The following is a 16,319-nucleotide window of genomic DNA, read 5'->3' as shown; positions in this document are numbered from 1 at the left end:
TGTAGAGGTCGGTCGATCGAGCAGTTTTTTAGACTGATGTGTTCGCAGGAATCGATCTATCTTGTTTAGCCGTCGGAGCGCTTTCCGAGATTGATCTGTTTGCAGGAATTGAGCACCTTTTGATATTGATCTGAGGAGGAATCGAGTGTGTCGAGTCCGGTCGGTCGATCGAGCGTTGTCTGAGATTGATTTGTGCAGCGATAGAGCACTTTCCGCGATTTATATGTTTCCAGGAATCGAGATCTTTCTGCAATCGATCTGAAGAATCAAGTGTGTCGAGGTCGGCCGATCATTCTGAGATTGATTTGTGGAGTGATCGAGCGGTTTCCACGATTTATATGTTTCCAGGAATCAAGAGCTTTGTGATATCTATCTGTAGAGGGATCGAGTGTGTCGTGGTCGGCCGATCAAGCGTTTTCTGAGATTGATCTGCGGAGCAATCGCGTGCTTTCTGAGACTGATCTGTTTCCGGCAATCAACCGTTTAACGCAGAGATTACGAATGTTTTTACTATGTTTAGTATTACTAAACATAGTAAAATACATAACATTATTTCCATCACCGGTGACGGTGACAGCGTCACGGTGACGGTGACGTGACGGAACGAGGAACACATGATGCGTGACGGGAACGTGACGAAAACTTTAAAAACCCTCAGACGCGTGACGAGATGGTGACATGACGAACAGTTCATCACGTCACCATTCGTCATCCGTCCCGTCACGTCTGGGACGTCACGTCCCGGATGTGCCGTTCCCTATTCTAGATACCAGAAAACCCAATCTAACTCTAATAGTTTACTTGTCTAAAATCTTTGAAAAATGTATAATACCTTTGGTCCAACTAATTTTAATGCGTCCATTTACTGTTTTCCGCGACGGGAAGCGTTTCATTGATTACCCATCTACCAACAAATATGGATACCAATAAACTTTAGAGGCCGTGTGCATACGTCTGAGTCAACCGACACCCTTTCCGGGCCTACCATCACAACAGAAATCAGAACACCATTCATGAAATATAAAGGCGAGGCTCTTTTATAGTCGCGGTTCCGGTCAGGCCATGCAACACTCATATCGACTCAATAATTTAAAAACAAGGGATAGGCTCCAGAGGTCTTACAACGTAAAGTGGCCTAACCCATATTGCCCACATATATAGATCGATAGCGTCAGAGAAAGCGAGCGAGCGAGCGAGAGAGAGAGAGAGAGAGAGAGAGAGAGAGAGAGAGAGAGAGAGAGAGAGAGAGAACTCCATTAGCATGGAACAACGAGCAGTACGCAGGTTGTACGATGCGCCGCTCTCGCCTTTGGCACATATCTTTCTCAGCGAGCCGAAGCGGGAGAATGTGATAATTGGTTACGCTCTGTCCCGGTAAGTTGACAACCGTCCACTGTCCTTTCCATCATCCGTTCCTCCAGCCCCTTGCACAGAAACTGAAGGAAACTACACACCATGTGACGCACGTTTCTTCCTTATTCCGTCGTCTGTTGTCCGCCCACGAATCTAAGCGGAGCATACGTCTATAAAACTACCGCAGGTGACCCGCCGCAGTGGACTAAAAAGCTGGAAGGAACTGCCTCAGATCAATATCGAGGACCACATGATCATGCTGCCCGATGAGCGGGACATCGGAAACAAGGAAGGTGAGAACAGCGAGACATATATCAATGCATACGTGGCAGCGTTGGCATCATGGCCGGCCATGTCAAGAGATAAACCTCTTTGGGAGATACACATCCTCTCTCAGAGGCGGCGGTGCATCGTGTTGAGACTGCACCATGCTCTCGGCGACTGTGTCTCTCTCCTGGCCCTTTTCCTGGCCAGCTGCGACTTAGGCGGGGACTTAAGTGCAGTTATTCCAAGCATCGTAGGGGGGAAGAATGAGGAGGGCTTATTAAGCAGTGTGGCGCGTGCTCCTTTGGGAGTTTGTAGGCTTCTTGAGCTTGCGTGGCGCATGCTTCTCATTTCAGTCTTCGAAGCGAAGTATACGTTGTACAGGATGGAGGATAAGACTTCAATCGCAGGAAGTCTGAGAGTCCACCTCATGCCAAGGAAGCTGGCAACTCTTTCGCTACCTATGGATGACATGATCATCGTCAAGAACAAGCTGAGCGCGGTAATGATTCCCTCTGCACCGTCAACCTATATGCCTCGGAATTATCGTCGAATGGATATTACTTTTCTATTTAGGGTTCCGTACAACACAAACTGTCTCGTAAACTTCATCCATTATCGTAAGCGTCAACGTTAACCGCATAGATGAAGACTATGATCCAGTCTTTCCTGTGGACGCCCAAGTTTTTAATTCCAGAATAAGGAAGGTTGTTCGACCTCCTTTCACAGTTCGTTATTTCCGTTTTCCAGGTGTGATCGTGATTGTCCGATGCCGAGAGTTATAACGGCGATCCTGCTTCCACGTCAGACGTTTACACGTCACTGCAACAAACCTTGATTGGCACGTGGGACGGTCGTAACTGTTTCTTTTCTTTCCTTTTTCGTGTTGACTACTTGATATAAAAGGACGCGATCCAGGTGCTCGATGTATCGTCACTTCCAGACATTTTCTTTTGATTCTTGTTTTTCATTCACGCCTCGATTCTTCTGATAGAGTTGGATTGTAAGAGGGGTACGAGGAGCTCCTGTGAAGTCTACAAGTGGTATCAGAGCAGGTCGACATCAAGGAGTTCTGTCAATGGCGAGGAAGAATGGGGAAGCGATCTCTGGAGGAGAACCATCATCGTCGCTGCCAACTCTCAAGCTATCGCGCACGAACTATCGGATCTGGTCTATGACGATGGAGGTATATCTGGATTCTCATGATTTGTGGCAGGCTGTAGCTGGTGAAAATGTGACCAAGAAAAAGGATCGTATGGCGTTGTCGGCGATCATGAGTGCTGTTTCTGAGGAGCAGCTACTATTGCTGGACGCCAAGAAGACGGCGAAGGAGAATTGGGAGATTCTCAGGCAGAGGAATCTCGGCGTGGAAAGAGTAATTCAGTCTCGTATTCAGGCTCTGAAGCGGGAGTATGAGTTGCTCAACATGTCCAAAACCGACTTGGTCGATGAATTTGCGGCGAAGTTCACTCGGATTATCTCTGATCTGAGAAATCTTGGGGAGGAGATGGCAGAAAAGGAGGTGGTAAGGCGTTTTTTGAGAGCAATGCCTTCCAAATTTGATGCGCTCACTTTGTCTTTAGAGCAGTTTGGGGAGTTGGACAAAGTAAGCTTGGATGAGGTGATAGGTTCGCTCACGGTGCATGAAATGCGGCTCAGGGACAGGGAATCTCGAGAAGAAGAGCAAGCTTTACTGGCAAATGCAATGAGTAAGGCCAGAATAGATAATGAAGAAGGTTTTTCATCGGCCGGCAGAGGAAGAGGCCGAGGTCGAAGCAGAGGTCGAGGAAGAAATGCGTCTGCTGATGGCAGGGAGAGGAGGCTCTTTGACAAGTCAAAAATCCAGTGTTACAATTGTCAGAGGTACGGGCATTTCTCCTATGAATGTCAGAATGAGAGAAGGGAAAGAAGCGATCAAGCCTATCTTGCTGAAAGCTCTCACACTCAGGCGACAACAGAAGACGAAGAAACATCAGCATTGTTGATGGCGTTTGAAGAGGAAAGGAGTGATCTTCTACTCCAAGGAGCAGAACTTGAGCATTCAAATTCCGAATTGTGGTATCTAGATACTGTAGCCACAAATCATATGACTGGCAATCGTGAACTGTTTACCAAGCTTGATGAAGCGACTGAGGGATTCGTGAAGTTTGGGGACAACTCACGAGTCAACATAGAAGGGAAGGGAAATATTTCTGTTTCCTGGAAGGATGGACAAATCTTGGTTCTAAAGAACGTTCTCTATGTTCCAAAACTCCGTGCAAATATTCTCAGCTTGGGACGACTGGATGAAGAAGGCTATAAGGTGCTCATGCAAGATGGATGGCTCACTATGTACGACCGTGAAGGCAATCTTCTCATCAAAGTAAATCGCACCGGTGGGAGACTGTATCAGCTGAAGCTGCAAGTGGCTGGAGATTGTATGTTTTCAAGTGAAGAAGACCGAACCAGTCGTCTTTGGCATACCAGGTATGGTCATCTTAATTTTCATTCCCTGAAGATTATGGGTGATAATGATGCAGTAAAGGGACTTCCAAAAATCAAACTCCCAAGCCATGTCTGTCGAAGTTGTCTGGCAGGGAAACAAATTCGAACCTCTTTCCCAAAGAAATCAGAATTCAAGACTCAAAAGCCACTGGAGCTGCTGCACATGGATATCTGTGGACCTATCAGTCCAGCCACGTTGGGAGGTAGCAGGTATTTCTATCTGATTGTGGATGACTTTTCACGGCTGATGTGGGTGGCTTTTCTGAAGCAGAAATCGGATGTTTTGGATCATTTCAAGAAATTTAAGAATCTAGCAGAGGTTGAGAAAGGGGAAAAAATAAAATGCATAAGAAGTGACAGAGGAGGAGAATTCAATTCAACAAAGTTTCTCTCTTTCTGCAGCTCTCATGGCATCAAGCATCAGTTGACAGCCCCATACTCCCCGCAGCAGAATGGGGTTGTTGAAAGGAAGAATCGAACTATAATGGCTTTAGTAAGAAGCATGCTCAAGGAGAAAAATCTACCTCAAGAGTTGTGGGGTGAAGCAGTGAATACTGCGGTTTATCTGCTGAACAGGTCATCTACATCATCCTTGCAGGGCATTACACCTTATAAAAATGGACGGGGAGAGTTCCATCAGTAACTCATTTGCGGATTTTTTGGTCCATAGCACATGTTAAGAGCACTAAAATGCCTCAGAAGAAACTGGAAGACCGAAGCACTCCAATGATTCTTGTAGGATATGAACTGGGCTCCAAAGCCTACAGGTGCTACGATCCAATCAGTGGATCCCTACACATCAGTCGAGATGTCGTGTTTGAAGAGGACGCCAAGTGGGAGTGGAAACATACAAATGATCAGCTTTCGACACTCACCTTCCGTCCTGGTGAATTTAGAAACGAGACAGAAGAAGAAGAGCACCGTGTGGAGAATGAGGATGAAGGAGACAACCTGCAACCGGCTGAAGTTATCTCGGAGCAAAGCTCTAGCTCTGAGATGTTGGAAAATCAGAGATACAAATCTCTCTCTCAGTTATATGAAGAAACTAGTCCACAGAGTGCGGAAGAAGACTGCCTCGTTTGTACTGAAGAACCTATGACATATCTTGAAGCTTCACAAGAAGAAGTCTGGAGACAGGCCATGGAGGAAGAAATGGAGGCCATTTCAAAAAACTCTACGTGGAACTTGATGGCACTGCCAGAAGGTTGCAGACCAATTGGGCTAAAATGGGTCTTCAAGATCAAAAAGGACGCAAGTGGAAGTATCCTGAGATACAAAGCAAGATTAGTGGTGAAAGGCTATTCTCAAAAACCCGGAATAGATTATGGTGAAGTGTTTGCACCAGTTGTCAGACTTGAATCCATAAGAGTTATGATAGCTATAGCTGCACGAAAAGGCTGGACTCTCCACCACCTTGATGTGAAATCAGCCTTCTTGAATGGAGATGTGAACGAAGAACTGTATGTAAAGCAACCAGAAGGTTTTGTGGTTCAAGGGAAGGAAGGCTATGTTCTCAAACTCAAGAAAGCGCTGTATGGACTCAAACAGGCTCCACGAGCATGGTACTTCAAGCTCCATAATTGTCTGATATCTTTGGGTTTTGAAAGAAGCAAGCATGAACAGGCTATTTATTTCAAAATTACCGCAGAAACTCATCTGATAATTGGAGTCTATGTCGATGACCTTTTGCTTACTGGGAAAGAAGAAGGAGATATTATCAGATTCAAAGGTCAAATGAAAGAGCATTTTGACATGAGTGACCTTGGTCACTTGAGCTGCTACCTGGGGATCAGAATAAGACAAGAGAAGGAGTACATATCTCTATCCCAAAAAGCATATTCAGAAAATATCCTCAGACGTGCCAAGATGCTGTATTGCAATAGCGCACACACTCCTATAGAAGCAAGACTCAAGTTTGATGACACAAGTACTCCTAGCACGGATTCAACCTACTTCCGAAGTGTCATAGGTAGCCTGAGGTATGGGACGCACACAAGACCAGACTTAGCTTATGCTGTTGGATACTTGAGTCGTTTCATGGACAGACCTACCTCAGAACATTTTTCAGCTCTTAAGCGAATTCTGAGATACCTAAAGGGTACTCTTCGATATGGACTAATGTATAAAAGAGGCGACAGGAAAGAGAATCTGGTGGGATATAGCGACAGTGACTTTGCTGGGGATGAGTCTGATCGAAAGAACACATCAGGAGAAGTCTTCTTCTACAACTCTGCTCTAATCAGCTGGTCTTCACATAAACAGAAGACTGTCTCACTTTCGTCCTGTGAGGCAGAGTACATGGCTGCTACTTCGGCTGCATGCCAAGGCGTCTGGTTGAAAAGAATCATTGGAGAGCTATGTGGAGAAGAAATAGAAGCAGTGAAACTTTACCTGGACAATAAATCAGCTATTGTCCTAAGTAAAAATCCTGTGCAGCACAGTCGAACAAAACATATTGATACCAGATATCATTTTATCAGGGAATGTGTTGAAGAAAAGCTGATTCTGGTGGAGTATGTGAAGACTGATGACTAGCTTGCCGACATGCTCACCAAAGGACTCAAGCGAGTGAAGTTTTTGGACATGAGAAGACGTGTAGGAATTGTAGATGTGCACAATGAGAATCTGAATCATGGGGGAGATTGAAGACTATGATCCAGTCTTTCCTGTGGACGCCCAAGTTTTTAATTCTAGAATAAGGAAGGTTGTTCGACCTCCTTTCACAGTTCGTTATTTCCGTTTTCCAGGTGTGATCGTGATCGTCCGATGCCGAGAGTTATAACGGCGATCCTGCTTCCACGTCAAACGTTTACACGTCACCGCAACAAACCTTGATTGGCACGTGGGACGGTCGTAACTGTTTCTTTTCTTTCCTTTTTCGTGTTGACTACTTGATATAAAAGGACGCGATCCAGGTGCTCGATGTATCGTCACTTCCAGACATTTTCTTTTGATTCTTGTTTTTCATTCACACCTCGATTCTTCTGATAGAGTTGGATTGTAAGAGGGGTACGAGGAACTCCTGTGAAGTCTACAATAGAACTTTCTAGAATGGACCATGGATCGTGTAGTTGATGGGTTAGCACGAGTGGTTTTCATTTTTTCTCACTTTGAGATAAAATTTTGAACACTTCGTTGACGTTGACCGACTCGCACTGCGATTTGTTTTGTCACACAATGTTTGACGGATCCCGCGCGCTGGAAAAGGAAGCAACGGCCTATGATCCAGAGCCGGTCGCTGAGAGGGGAGACCTTGATAGATCAATAACTTAAAACATACCTTCCATTGATGAATCTCCTTCTTCCATTGATGAATCTCCTTCTTGATCCTTCACCGACGAGTTTCTTCCTTAGGAAGATGGCACCTCGAGGACTCTCTCGATGGGGGATCAAGGGGACCCGAAACCCCTTAAATAGGATCCCAAGGGATTCCAAAGTGTGGCAGTTGCAAGCCCCTCCATCAAGAGCTTACAACTGCTGAATGCCAAAGGTTGCAACCGTTAAGAAAACCAACAGTTGTAGCCCACATCAAAAATTGAATCCCAACAATCTCCCACTTGGGCTACACACCATGACTTTCCACCTTTAATGAGCTCAAACGGTTACTACTTGTCAAAGTACAAATGTTCATCTCGTCCATCAACATATTTAGCATAGGACTGAACAGCTTTCATCACATTATCGCGCAATTCAGCCATCACAATCACTAATGCTATAATGTAGAATGACATAGATTAAATTTTATACGAGTCCCACTTTATGGAGATCTTATAAACAAAATGGACAATAAAAAAACTTTAATTCTGCAGAAAATGTATACATGTCCACATTAAGAACCCTTCATACAAACTCCCACTTAAACTCACTATTCTTCCCAATGAAGAATGCCCATGTGAGTAGTATGCTCCATAAATACTTTAGGCAATACACCTTCGTAGCGGATCCGCAATCATTGAGTTTGTTCCAATATGCTGTGTAGACAATTCTCCATTTTGTATCCTTTCCTTGACAATTAAGTACTTGATGTCTATATGCTTAGACTTTGTCAAGCTCCTATTGTTGTTGGAGAACAGAACGGCTGACTTATTGTCACAATATATCTTCAACAGTCTTTCGACACGATCTAGAATTCGAAGCCCCGTGACAAAATTCCTCAACCATACTCCATGATTAGATGCCTCATACATAGCAATATATTCATGCCATAGTGGATGAAGCTACAAGTGGTTGCTTTGCACTCCTCCATGAAATGGCTCCTCCAGCCAACAGAAATATATAACCTGACGTGGATCTTCTTGAATCTTGGCATCCAGCAAAGTCAGAATCAGAATATCCAATGATCTCCAATTGATCTGACCTTTTATATGTGAGCATGAAATCCTTAGTTCTCTGTAAATAGCGCATGACTCTCTTGGCCGCTATCCAGTGATCCATTCCTGGATTGCTCAAATATCTTCCAAGCACTCCAAGTATATATGCAATATCCGGACGCGTACAAACTTGGGCATACATCATACTTCCAATAGCTGATGCATAAGGAATAGTATGCATTGCTTTTGCCTCATGATTATTTTTAGGGCATTGACTAAGACAAAATTTCTCTCCTCTTGATACAGGGGTATTTCCTGGTTTGCAATTTTGCATGTTAAACCTCTTAAGGATTTTATCGATATAGGTCTTTTGTGATAACCCCATAATATTTTGAGTCCGATCTCGGTATATCTCTATGCCTAAGACAAATGAGGCTTCACCGAGATCTTTCATCTCAAAATTCCTTGACAGGAATGATTTGGTTTCACTCAATAATCCCATATCGTTACATGTAAGCAAAATATCATCCACATACAAAACTAAAAATATGTACCGACTCCCACTGAACTTATGATATACACAATTATCAACTTTATTCATCTCAAAACCATATGAAATGATAACCTTATGGAATTTGTGATACCATTGACGAGAAGCTTGCTTGAGTCCATAAATGGATTTCCTTAATTTGCAAACCAAATTATTTGAATCTTTGGACTCAAAATACTCTGTTTGCTTCATGTATATCGTCTCCTCAATGTCTCCATTGAGAAAGGCGGTCTTTACATCCATTTGATGAAGCTCAAGATTGTAATGTGCAACTAGTGCCATTATTATTCTAAAAGAGTCTTTTAAAGAAACTGGAGCAAAAGTCTCTTTGTAATCAATACCTTCCATTTGAGTAAATCCTTTGGCTACGAGACGTGCTTTATGTCTCTCCTTGTTACCTCTTGAATCCCTCTTGGTCTTGAATATCCATTTACAATCTATGGATTTTGCACCATCAGGTAGTGGAACAAGTTCCCAAACGCCATTATCATGCATGGATTTGATCTCTTCCTTCATGGCATCAATCCACTTTTGAGAATCTGAGCTTTCCATGGCTTGACGGAAGTTGATTGGGTCATCTTCCTCGATGCTCATGTCTACTTCATGCTCTTGAAGATACACAAATTAGTCATCTGGAATAGCTCTCTTTTTCTCTCTAGTGGATCTCCTTAATGGTATTGATTCTTGAGGTTGTTGAGTTTGAATTTCAGGGTTGGAGGATTCTTGATTATTATCTTGTACTTGAATTATTGTTTCACCAATGTCAAGTGATTTTTCTTTATCTTGAGCATTGTTGTGAACAATAGGAGGCATTGTTAAACAATCCTCTTCAAAGATGATAGTTTTAACCTTATCTCCCCCCACAAACTCATCATCCTCAAAGAATATAGCATTCCCCGTCTCAAAAATAGTTCGAGTTGTAGGATCATAAAATTTGTATCCCCTAGATCGTTCGGAGTATCCAACGAAATGGCAGCTTAATGTCCTAGAATCAAGTTTCCTTTCATTAGGCTTATAAGGTCTTGCCTCAGCAAGACAACCCCAAACACGTAAATGTCTTAGACTAGGTCTTTTGCCCGTCCAAAGCTCATAAGGGGTTTTTTCTATTGCATTTGTTGGTACTCTATTAGTCAAATAAACTGCTGACTTTAGCACTTCACCCCATAATGGTTCAGGTAAAGAAGTCTGGCTCATCATGCTTCTTACCATATCCTTGAGTGTACGATTTCGTCTCTCGGCAACACCATTCATGCTAGGAGATCCTGGCATCGTGTATTGAGGGACTATCCCACACTCTTCCAAATATTTAGCGAAAGGTCCTAGACGTTGTTCTCCCGATCCATCATTTCTGCCGTAATATTCTCCACCACGGTCAGATCTAATTGCCTTAATCCTTTTGTTGAGTTGATTTTCAACTTCAACCTTAAAGTTTTTGAACACGTCAATGGCTTGAGATTACTCATGAATAAGATACAAGTAACCATATCGAGAATAATCATCAATGAAAGTGATAAAATACTGTTGGCCATTCCAAGAGGGTATAGGAAATGGACCACAAATATCAGTATGAATCAATTCCAAGACGTCTGAAGCTCGATATGAACCATATTTTCTAATATTTGTCCGTTTTCCCTTAATGCATTTGACACAGGTACCAAAATCCTTAAAATCTATGTAGTTAAGAATTCCATCTGACACAAGCCTTTCAATTCTCTTTTGAGAAATGTGGCCTAACCTTTTGTGCCACAAAAATGATGAAATCTCATCACCCAATTTTCGCTTTGTACCAACTGTACCTAATTGAAAGGAATATTCCGAAGAGACTTTAGTGTCAACCAAATACAAATTATCATAAGCTCCTAAATTTCCTGTACCTAGAGGTACAGAATCCTTATAAAGACCAAATTTTCCATCCCCAAATGAACAATTGTAAACAGATTTGTCCAATACTGAAACGGATATTAAGTTACATCCAAAAGATGGCACAACAAAGGTCTGATTTAAAAGCAAATGATAACCAGTTTTAAAAACGACTTTAAAGACTCCAACGGCTTCAACCTTCTTCGCTTTCCCGTCACCTTGATAGATGAACTTTTCACCGTTATTCGGTTTGCGATGGCTGAGGCAGCCCTGCAAGGATACACTCACATGAGTAGTGGCTCCAGAAACTACCCACCAAGTGTACCTTGGTACAGAAGCTAAGTTAACTTCCGAACAAACATAAGAAAGAAAAATACCTTTCTTCTTGAACCATTCTATGCGCTTGGCACAGTCTTTCTTCATGTGTCCACCTTTCTTGCAGAAGAAGCAACGCATCTCCTTATGCAGCTTCTTTTTAGGTGGAACGCCAGCAATTTGTTTGCCCTTCCTTTTTCCCTTATCCTTAGATTTGTCAGAAGAAGCAACTGTAAGATGAGCACTTTCACATTGTTCTGACTTCAGTCTCTCTTCCTCTTGCACACGATGCGAGATGAGCTCATTCAAGGACCATGGATCCTTTTGACAATTATAGCTCACCTTGAATTGACTGAATTGATGTGGGAGAGAGTTTAAAGCCATGTAAACAATGGATTCCTCCGGAAGTTCCAAGTTTAATCGCTTTAATTTGGAACGTATGTGAGACATTTCCATAATGTACTCTCGTGTATTGCCTTTTCCTGTATACTTCATATTCGTAAGGCGATTCATGAGAGTACTAATCTCAACTCTATCTTCTTTATGATACCGTTTCTCAATTTCTTGAATGAGAATTTTGGCATCTGTTGCCTCTTCCGCTAAGGTGTCCCTTAGGGATTCAGGAATGGTGCACTTGATTACCATTAAGCACATCCTATTGGACCTTTCCCATGTTTCATGGGCCTTCTTTTCTTCAGGAGAAGAAGATTCCTTTATGGCCGGTGGTTGTGCATTCCGGAGGGCATAATCAAGATCCGAAGCACCCAAGTACAATGATAAGAATTCCTTCCATTTCTTAAAGTTTGCACCACTTAACATAGGAATGGAATTCAAATTCGTGCAAATATCAGAAGATTTTGAGCCTAAATACAAAGAATAAATAAACTCACATAAGAACGTAATCAAAATTTACGTCAACACCAAATAGTGAAATTTGGCACAAGCGATCAAATGAAACATCAATTTCATCTTTGGATGATAATCAACTTGCGAGCGATCCACTTCGTAAGATAGTTAAATTCAAACAATCTTAAATAATCATTGGTAAGATCTCCTTTGGGATGACTTATCCTGATCATTTACACATAATGATCGTTAAATTTTCTATCATGAACATGGCTTACATTCGGCCAAGCACTCATTTTCCTTTGGGCCAATAAGTGCTTGCATGAACAAAATCATTTCTTTATCTTAGTATTTTAAGAAATAACTAAGGTTGATATAGCCAACACATTGCATGCGAAAATACTAGATCCATTTCAAATTTTAGTGACCTAGTGTGCAATAAATTCTGCCAAATATTTCCTCTCCTTTGGGTTAGGATATATTTGCATGAATTAAAAAAAAGAAGAGACTTTTAAAAATAACAAGGATGTCATTTTAACATAAAAGAATTAAAACAAAATATTATTTTGGAAATATTTCAATGTTGCATTCAACCTTTTCTATGCCGATATAAACTCTAGTGGGCCACTATTATAAGGCCAATATGAGCATTAAAAAAAATGTCATATATATTTCCAAAGAAAAGAAAAAAAAAATTGTTTTGGGATGGTCTTATAATAGTGGCCCACTAGAGTTTATATCGGCATGCTCTGATACCACTTGATAGATCAATAACTTAAAACATACCTTCAATTGATGAATCTCCTTCTTCTTTTCTTCTTGAGGGTGGAGGGTCCTTCTTGATCCTTCACCGATGAGTTTCTTCCTTAGGACGATGGCACCTCGAGGACTCTCTCGATGGGGGGATCAAGGGGACCCGAAACCCCTTAAATAGGATCCCAAGGGATTCCAAAGGGTGCCAAAGGTTGCAACCGTTAAGAAAACCAACGGTTGTAGCCCACATCAAAAATTGAATTCCAACAGACCTGACAGGGCCAAAACACGAATTCGAGGGGGGCGACAATGCTCGTACGGGACCTGAGGGGATCATCCTGTCCAAGGCCGAAGGACGAGCGGAGCGTCCGCGGCGCCCTGTGAAGCCAACGGCCCGACCATCGGAATATTTCTACTTCTAGGCGTTCTGTTTTCCTTTTTTTTTATTCCCTCCGACGGTCGATAAATAGGGAGCTCCCATAGTGTGGGACGGTATCGAACATTTTCTCCTATTTTGAAAGTAGTTTCTTTTATTTATCTTGTTGGTGAGAAGCCAGAGGTAACGGGCTCCCGTCGTGAAGACTCACCGGTCGCTTAGCGGCGGTGTTGGAGTCGGGCTCGCCGCGAAGGCAGGGCGAGGTATTTCCATCGCCGCCGCCGCCATTCTACTCGTCTTATCTCCATCCCCCGCTTTCAGTCCTACGACTTTCGGAGGTTGGACTACACGCTCCGAGCCACTGACCGCATCAAAGTTAATGACGTGTTCGCTGGTATTGTGACCTACGGAGTTGAGAAATATCTGCGTTTCAAATCCCCCAAGGGTACGATCGTCCTTATTCCATGAAATTAGAATTATATTATTCGATGTGGCAGATACTTCAATTTTCTCTGTCCATTTTTGTTGACCGCAGATCTCCTTAAGGATCCAGTAATATTTTTTGGAAGCGTATCGAGTGTACGAAAACAAGGGGCAAAGGTCATACTTACAAGACAATCAAAGTTTTCATTGATATGTATTTGCTTCTTGCTTTTTATAAAAGGTACCTTTTCAACATTTTTCTGACTAAAGATACTCTAATGGACCCATCGATAGGAATTACCGAGTTCTATAAAAGAAGGGCACAGGGTTGAGTGGGGAAACATGGTCACAAATCTCTTCATACAAATGAAGCTAACGAGCCAGGCAAAGGATCCACTTCAATATGTACGTGATGTTAGAGACAAATTTAACAGGAAGAAAAAGTCGAACGAAGCTCTATTTTCATTTAAGTTGCATCATTTTTTGCCCGTAAGCGGAGGAAAGGTAATTCTAAGAAGCTTGCACAGTACTCGCACCATTTCTTTTTTCAACTAATTAAAAAGAATAACGCAGCTTCTCCAAAGTTTTTCAGAACCTTCATTTGGAATAAAACCTCCGCCTTGCTTGTCTTTCCTCGATACAGCTACCAGAACGGTTCTACAACAGGATGGTTGCTCATACAACTGTGGGGCTTTCAAACATCATGGCTCCATCAAACCCCATCTCTCTAAAGGGGAACCAAGTGACAAAGATCGGCGTCACGATTAGCAAGTTGTCAACGGTAAGTACCTCTTTGTCTCATTTTACTTGGAAAAAATGGGTTAATTTTTTGATGTCTTCTTCCTCCTTTCGTCCTCCAGGGTCTTCAGGTACACATGATATCGTATAATCAAAAAGCATATCTGCAATTTCTTGTTGCCTCTGAAATCATTCCCGATCCTGATCGGTTGTGCCTATACGTCGACGAAGCCCTTCGTGAGATGAAGGCAAGGATATGAACCAAAACATATTTACCAGGGTCTTTTAATTCAGACTTTAGTGTTGTTTCATTTTCTCTTAATATCTCTTATTTCCCATTAACTGCTTTTCATCTTACTCGTCGTAATCAAGAAATTATCTTGTTATCTGAGATTGCCGTACCATTTATACGTAATTTGGTCGTCGAATTTGCTTACTACGCCGCTTTTAATATCTGTATGGAAACTTCCCATAGTTTCACATTTTATTTATCGACCTTGTCCTACCTTTTCCTTTCAATCCCGAGTTCTGTTTTTTCTTCTCTCCCTTTCTAATAATTGTTTCGGAGGAAAATATCTTATGCGCCAACGTAATTGTCAAATAATGACAGAAACTTACACACCAACTAATTTCGTTCAAACCCTAATTATGCGGGTGTTCTGTTTTTTCTCTTTTTTTTATTATCTTGATAGTTAATAATACCTGTCAAGTCAAACAGTTGAAAGATGTCATTGTTCATTAAATATAACATCCACAACATGTCTCGCTTATATGCATATTTGGATTTACCAGTTTCTCTTCATTTTCAGACAGCTGCACTCAACATGCCCACTGACTGCCCACAGGTGACAGGAAGACTAAATAAGTAGGGCCTAGGTATGTCTGATCTATGCAATCAACTCTATTTACCACCACGGATTTGTCCTAACATTTTGACCGTAATAATCGATGTACCGTTTCTTCCTCGTCAGGAAGAATATAGAATACAAGTTACATGAAAAGGTTTTGTAATTGATAACCGAAAGTTTGTTTGTTCTTTCGATATTGAGATTTATAACTCACATTATTATTAACTTCCAATTTTACTTTCTAATCAAGAAATACAATTCAATCAGACAATTAAAGTTAAGATATTGATTATAATATTTAATAATGTCTTAAAAGAAGTTTAAAATTTAATTTTATTTCTAGAAAGGAGTTTTCAATGAGATTTTTTATCTAATAAAGTGTATTAAATTATGTAGTACACTCAAGAATGAACTAAAATTGTATCAACAGGTAACCAAGACGCAACATCTAGTGCTATTTAGTTCAAGAAGTGAGAAAAAACTCCAACTGTATACCTTTGGTGGCTAACTATGACGTCACCACAAGGAACCAGTTCTCTAGTTTTAAATAGTCTGGTGAAATCCCTTGTGATGTTATCAAGGACCCTTACTATTCAAGGTCTGGTCCATGAAATGAATTCAACCTGATCAAATAGGAAGGTTTAAATGGACTAGACTCTTTTTTATCACATTACTATGCTCCACCTGTTCTCACTTCAACAGCTATGGTATGCTCTTTGATTGAGCCAATTATAATAATTTTTCTTGAGAAAGCACTGAATGTCTAACAATATTAGGTGGACCAACAACTTGAGTAGTGAATGCAAGTGGAAAATAATGTAAGAGTTGCTCGATGTCATGAGAATTTGGAGAAATGATTAGTATATCTCCAAATATATATTAATATAAAGACTGGGTTACCCGAGTGAGGTCTAATAAAATAAAGAGGTGTCTTTTATGAACCTTATGAAGCAAAGACACACGATATATCTTGTTCATTTATTAAGCCAGGCTCAAGGAGCTCATGTCAAAATGATGGCAAGGACGCCAACATATCTTCAACGAACGCGTCCCCACGGTCAACCGGAGTCAACAGGCATGCTTTGGACCATGGTCAACTGGAGTCAACCAAAGTCAACTCACCACCGTCAACCGGAGTCAACACTAAAGCCGACACGCCACAACCGCCAACTAGCACGTCTCCACCCGCGGATGTCTCT

The 16,319-nt window shown here is 41.7% G+C and overlaps 2 protein-coding genes and 1 long non-coding RNA gene across 3 annotated transcripts; 2 read left to right on the top strand and 1 right to left on the bottom strand.

Moving 5' to 3' along the window:
• Positions 1 to 1,261: 1,261 nt before the first annotated feature.
• On the top strand, positions 1,262 to 2,373 carry LOC144713143 (wax ester synthase/diacylglycerol acyltransferase 7-like). The gene is made up of 3 exons (XM_078587645.1): positions 1,262 to 1,348; positions 1,541 to 2,119; positions 2,368 to 2,373. The coding sequence occupies exons 1-3, from the start codon at positions 1,262 to 1,264 to the stop codon at positions 2,371 to 2,373; spliced, it is 672 nt and encodes a 223-aa protein (XP_078443771.1).
• An 8,510-nt stretch (positions 2,374 to 10,883) lies between these two features.
• Positions 10,884 to 12,563, bottom strand: LOC144713328 (uncharacterized). The gene is made up of 2 exons (XR_013584017.1): positions 11,199 to 12,563; positions 10,884 to 11,091 (listed from the first exon to the last, which is right to left on the bottom strand). It is a non-coding gene; the product is annotated as an uncharacterized LOC144713328 (long non-coding RNA).
• A 771-nt stretch (positions 12,564 to 13,334) lies between these two features.
• LOC144713327 (wax ester synthase/diacylglycerol acyltransferase 1-like) lies at positions 13,335 to 15,380 on the top strand. The gene is made up of 6 exons (XM_078587913.1): positions 13,335 to 13,556; positions 13,647 to 13,711; positions 13,829 to 14,038; positions 14,178 to 14,315; positions 14,395 to 14,520; positions 15,082 to 15,380. Exons 3-6 carry the CDS (start codon positions 13,877 to 13,879, stop codon positions 15,139 to 15,141), a joined length of 486 nt encoding a protein of 161 aa, XP_078444039.1. The 5' UTR covers positions 13,335 to 13,556; positions 13,647 to 13,711; positions 13,829 to 13,876; the 3' UTR covers positions 15,142 to 15,380.
• Positions 15,381 to 16,319: the final 939 nt, after the last annotated feature.

Source organism: Wolffia australiana, chromosome 15 (genome assembly GCF_029677425.1).
Source record: "Wolffia australiana isolate 7733 chromosome 15, ASM2967742v1".
NCBI classification, from domain to species: domain Eukaryota; kingdom Viridiplantae; phylum Streptophyta; class Magnoliopsida; order Alismatales; family Araceae; genus Wolffia; species Wolffia australiana.
This window is presented reverse-complemented; position numbering and strand designations above follow the sequence as displayed.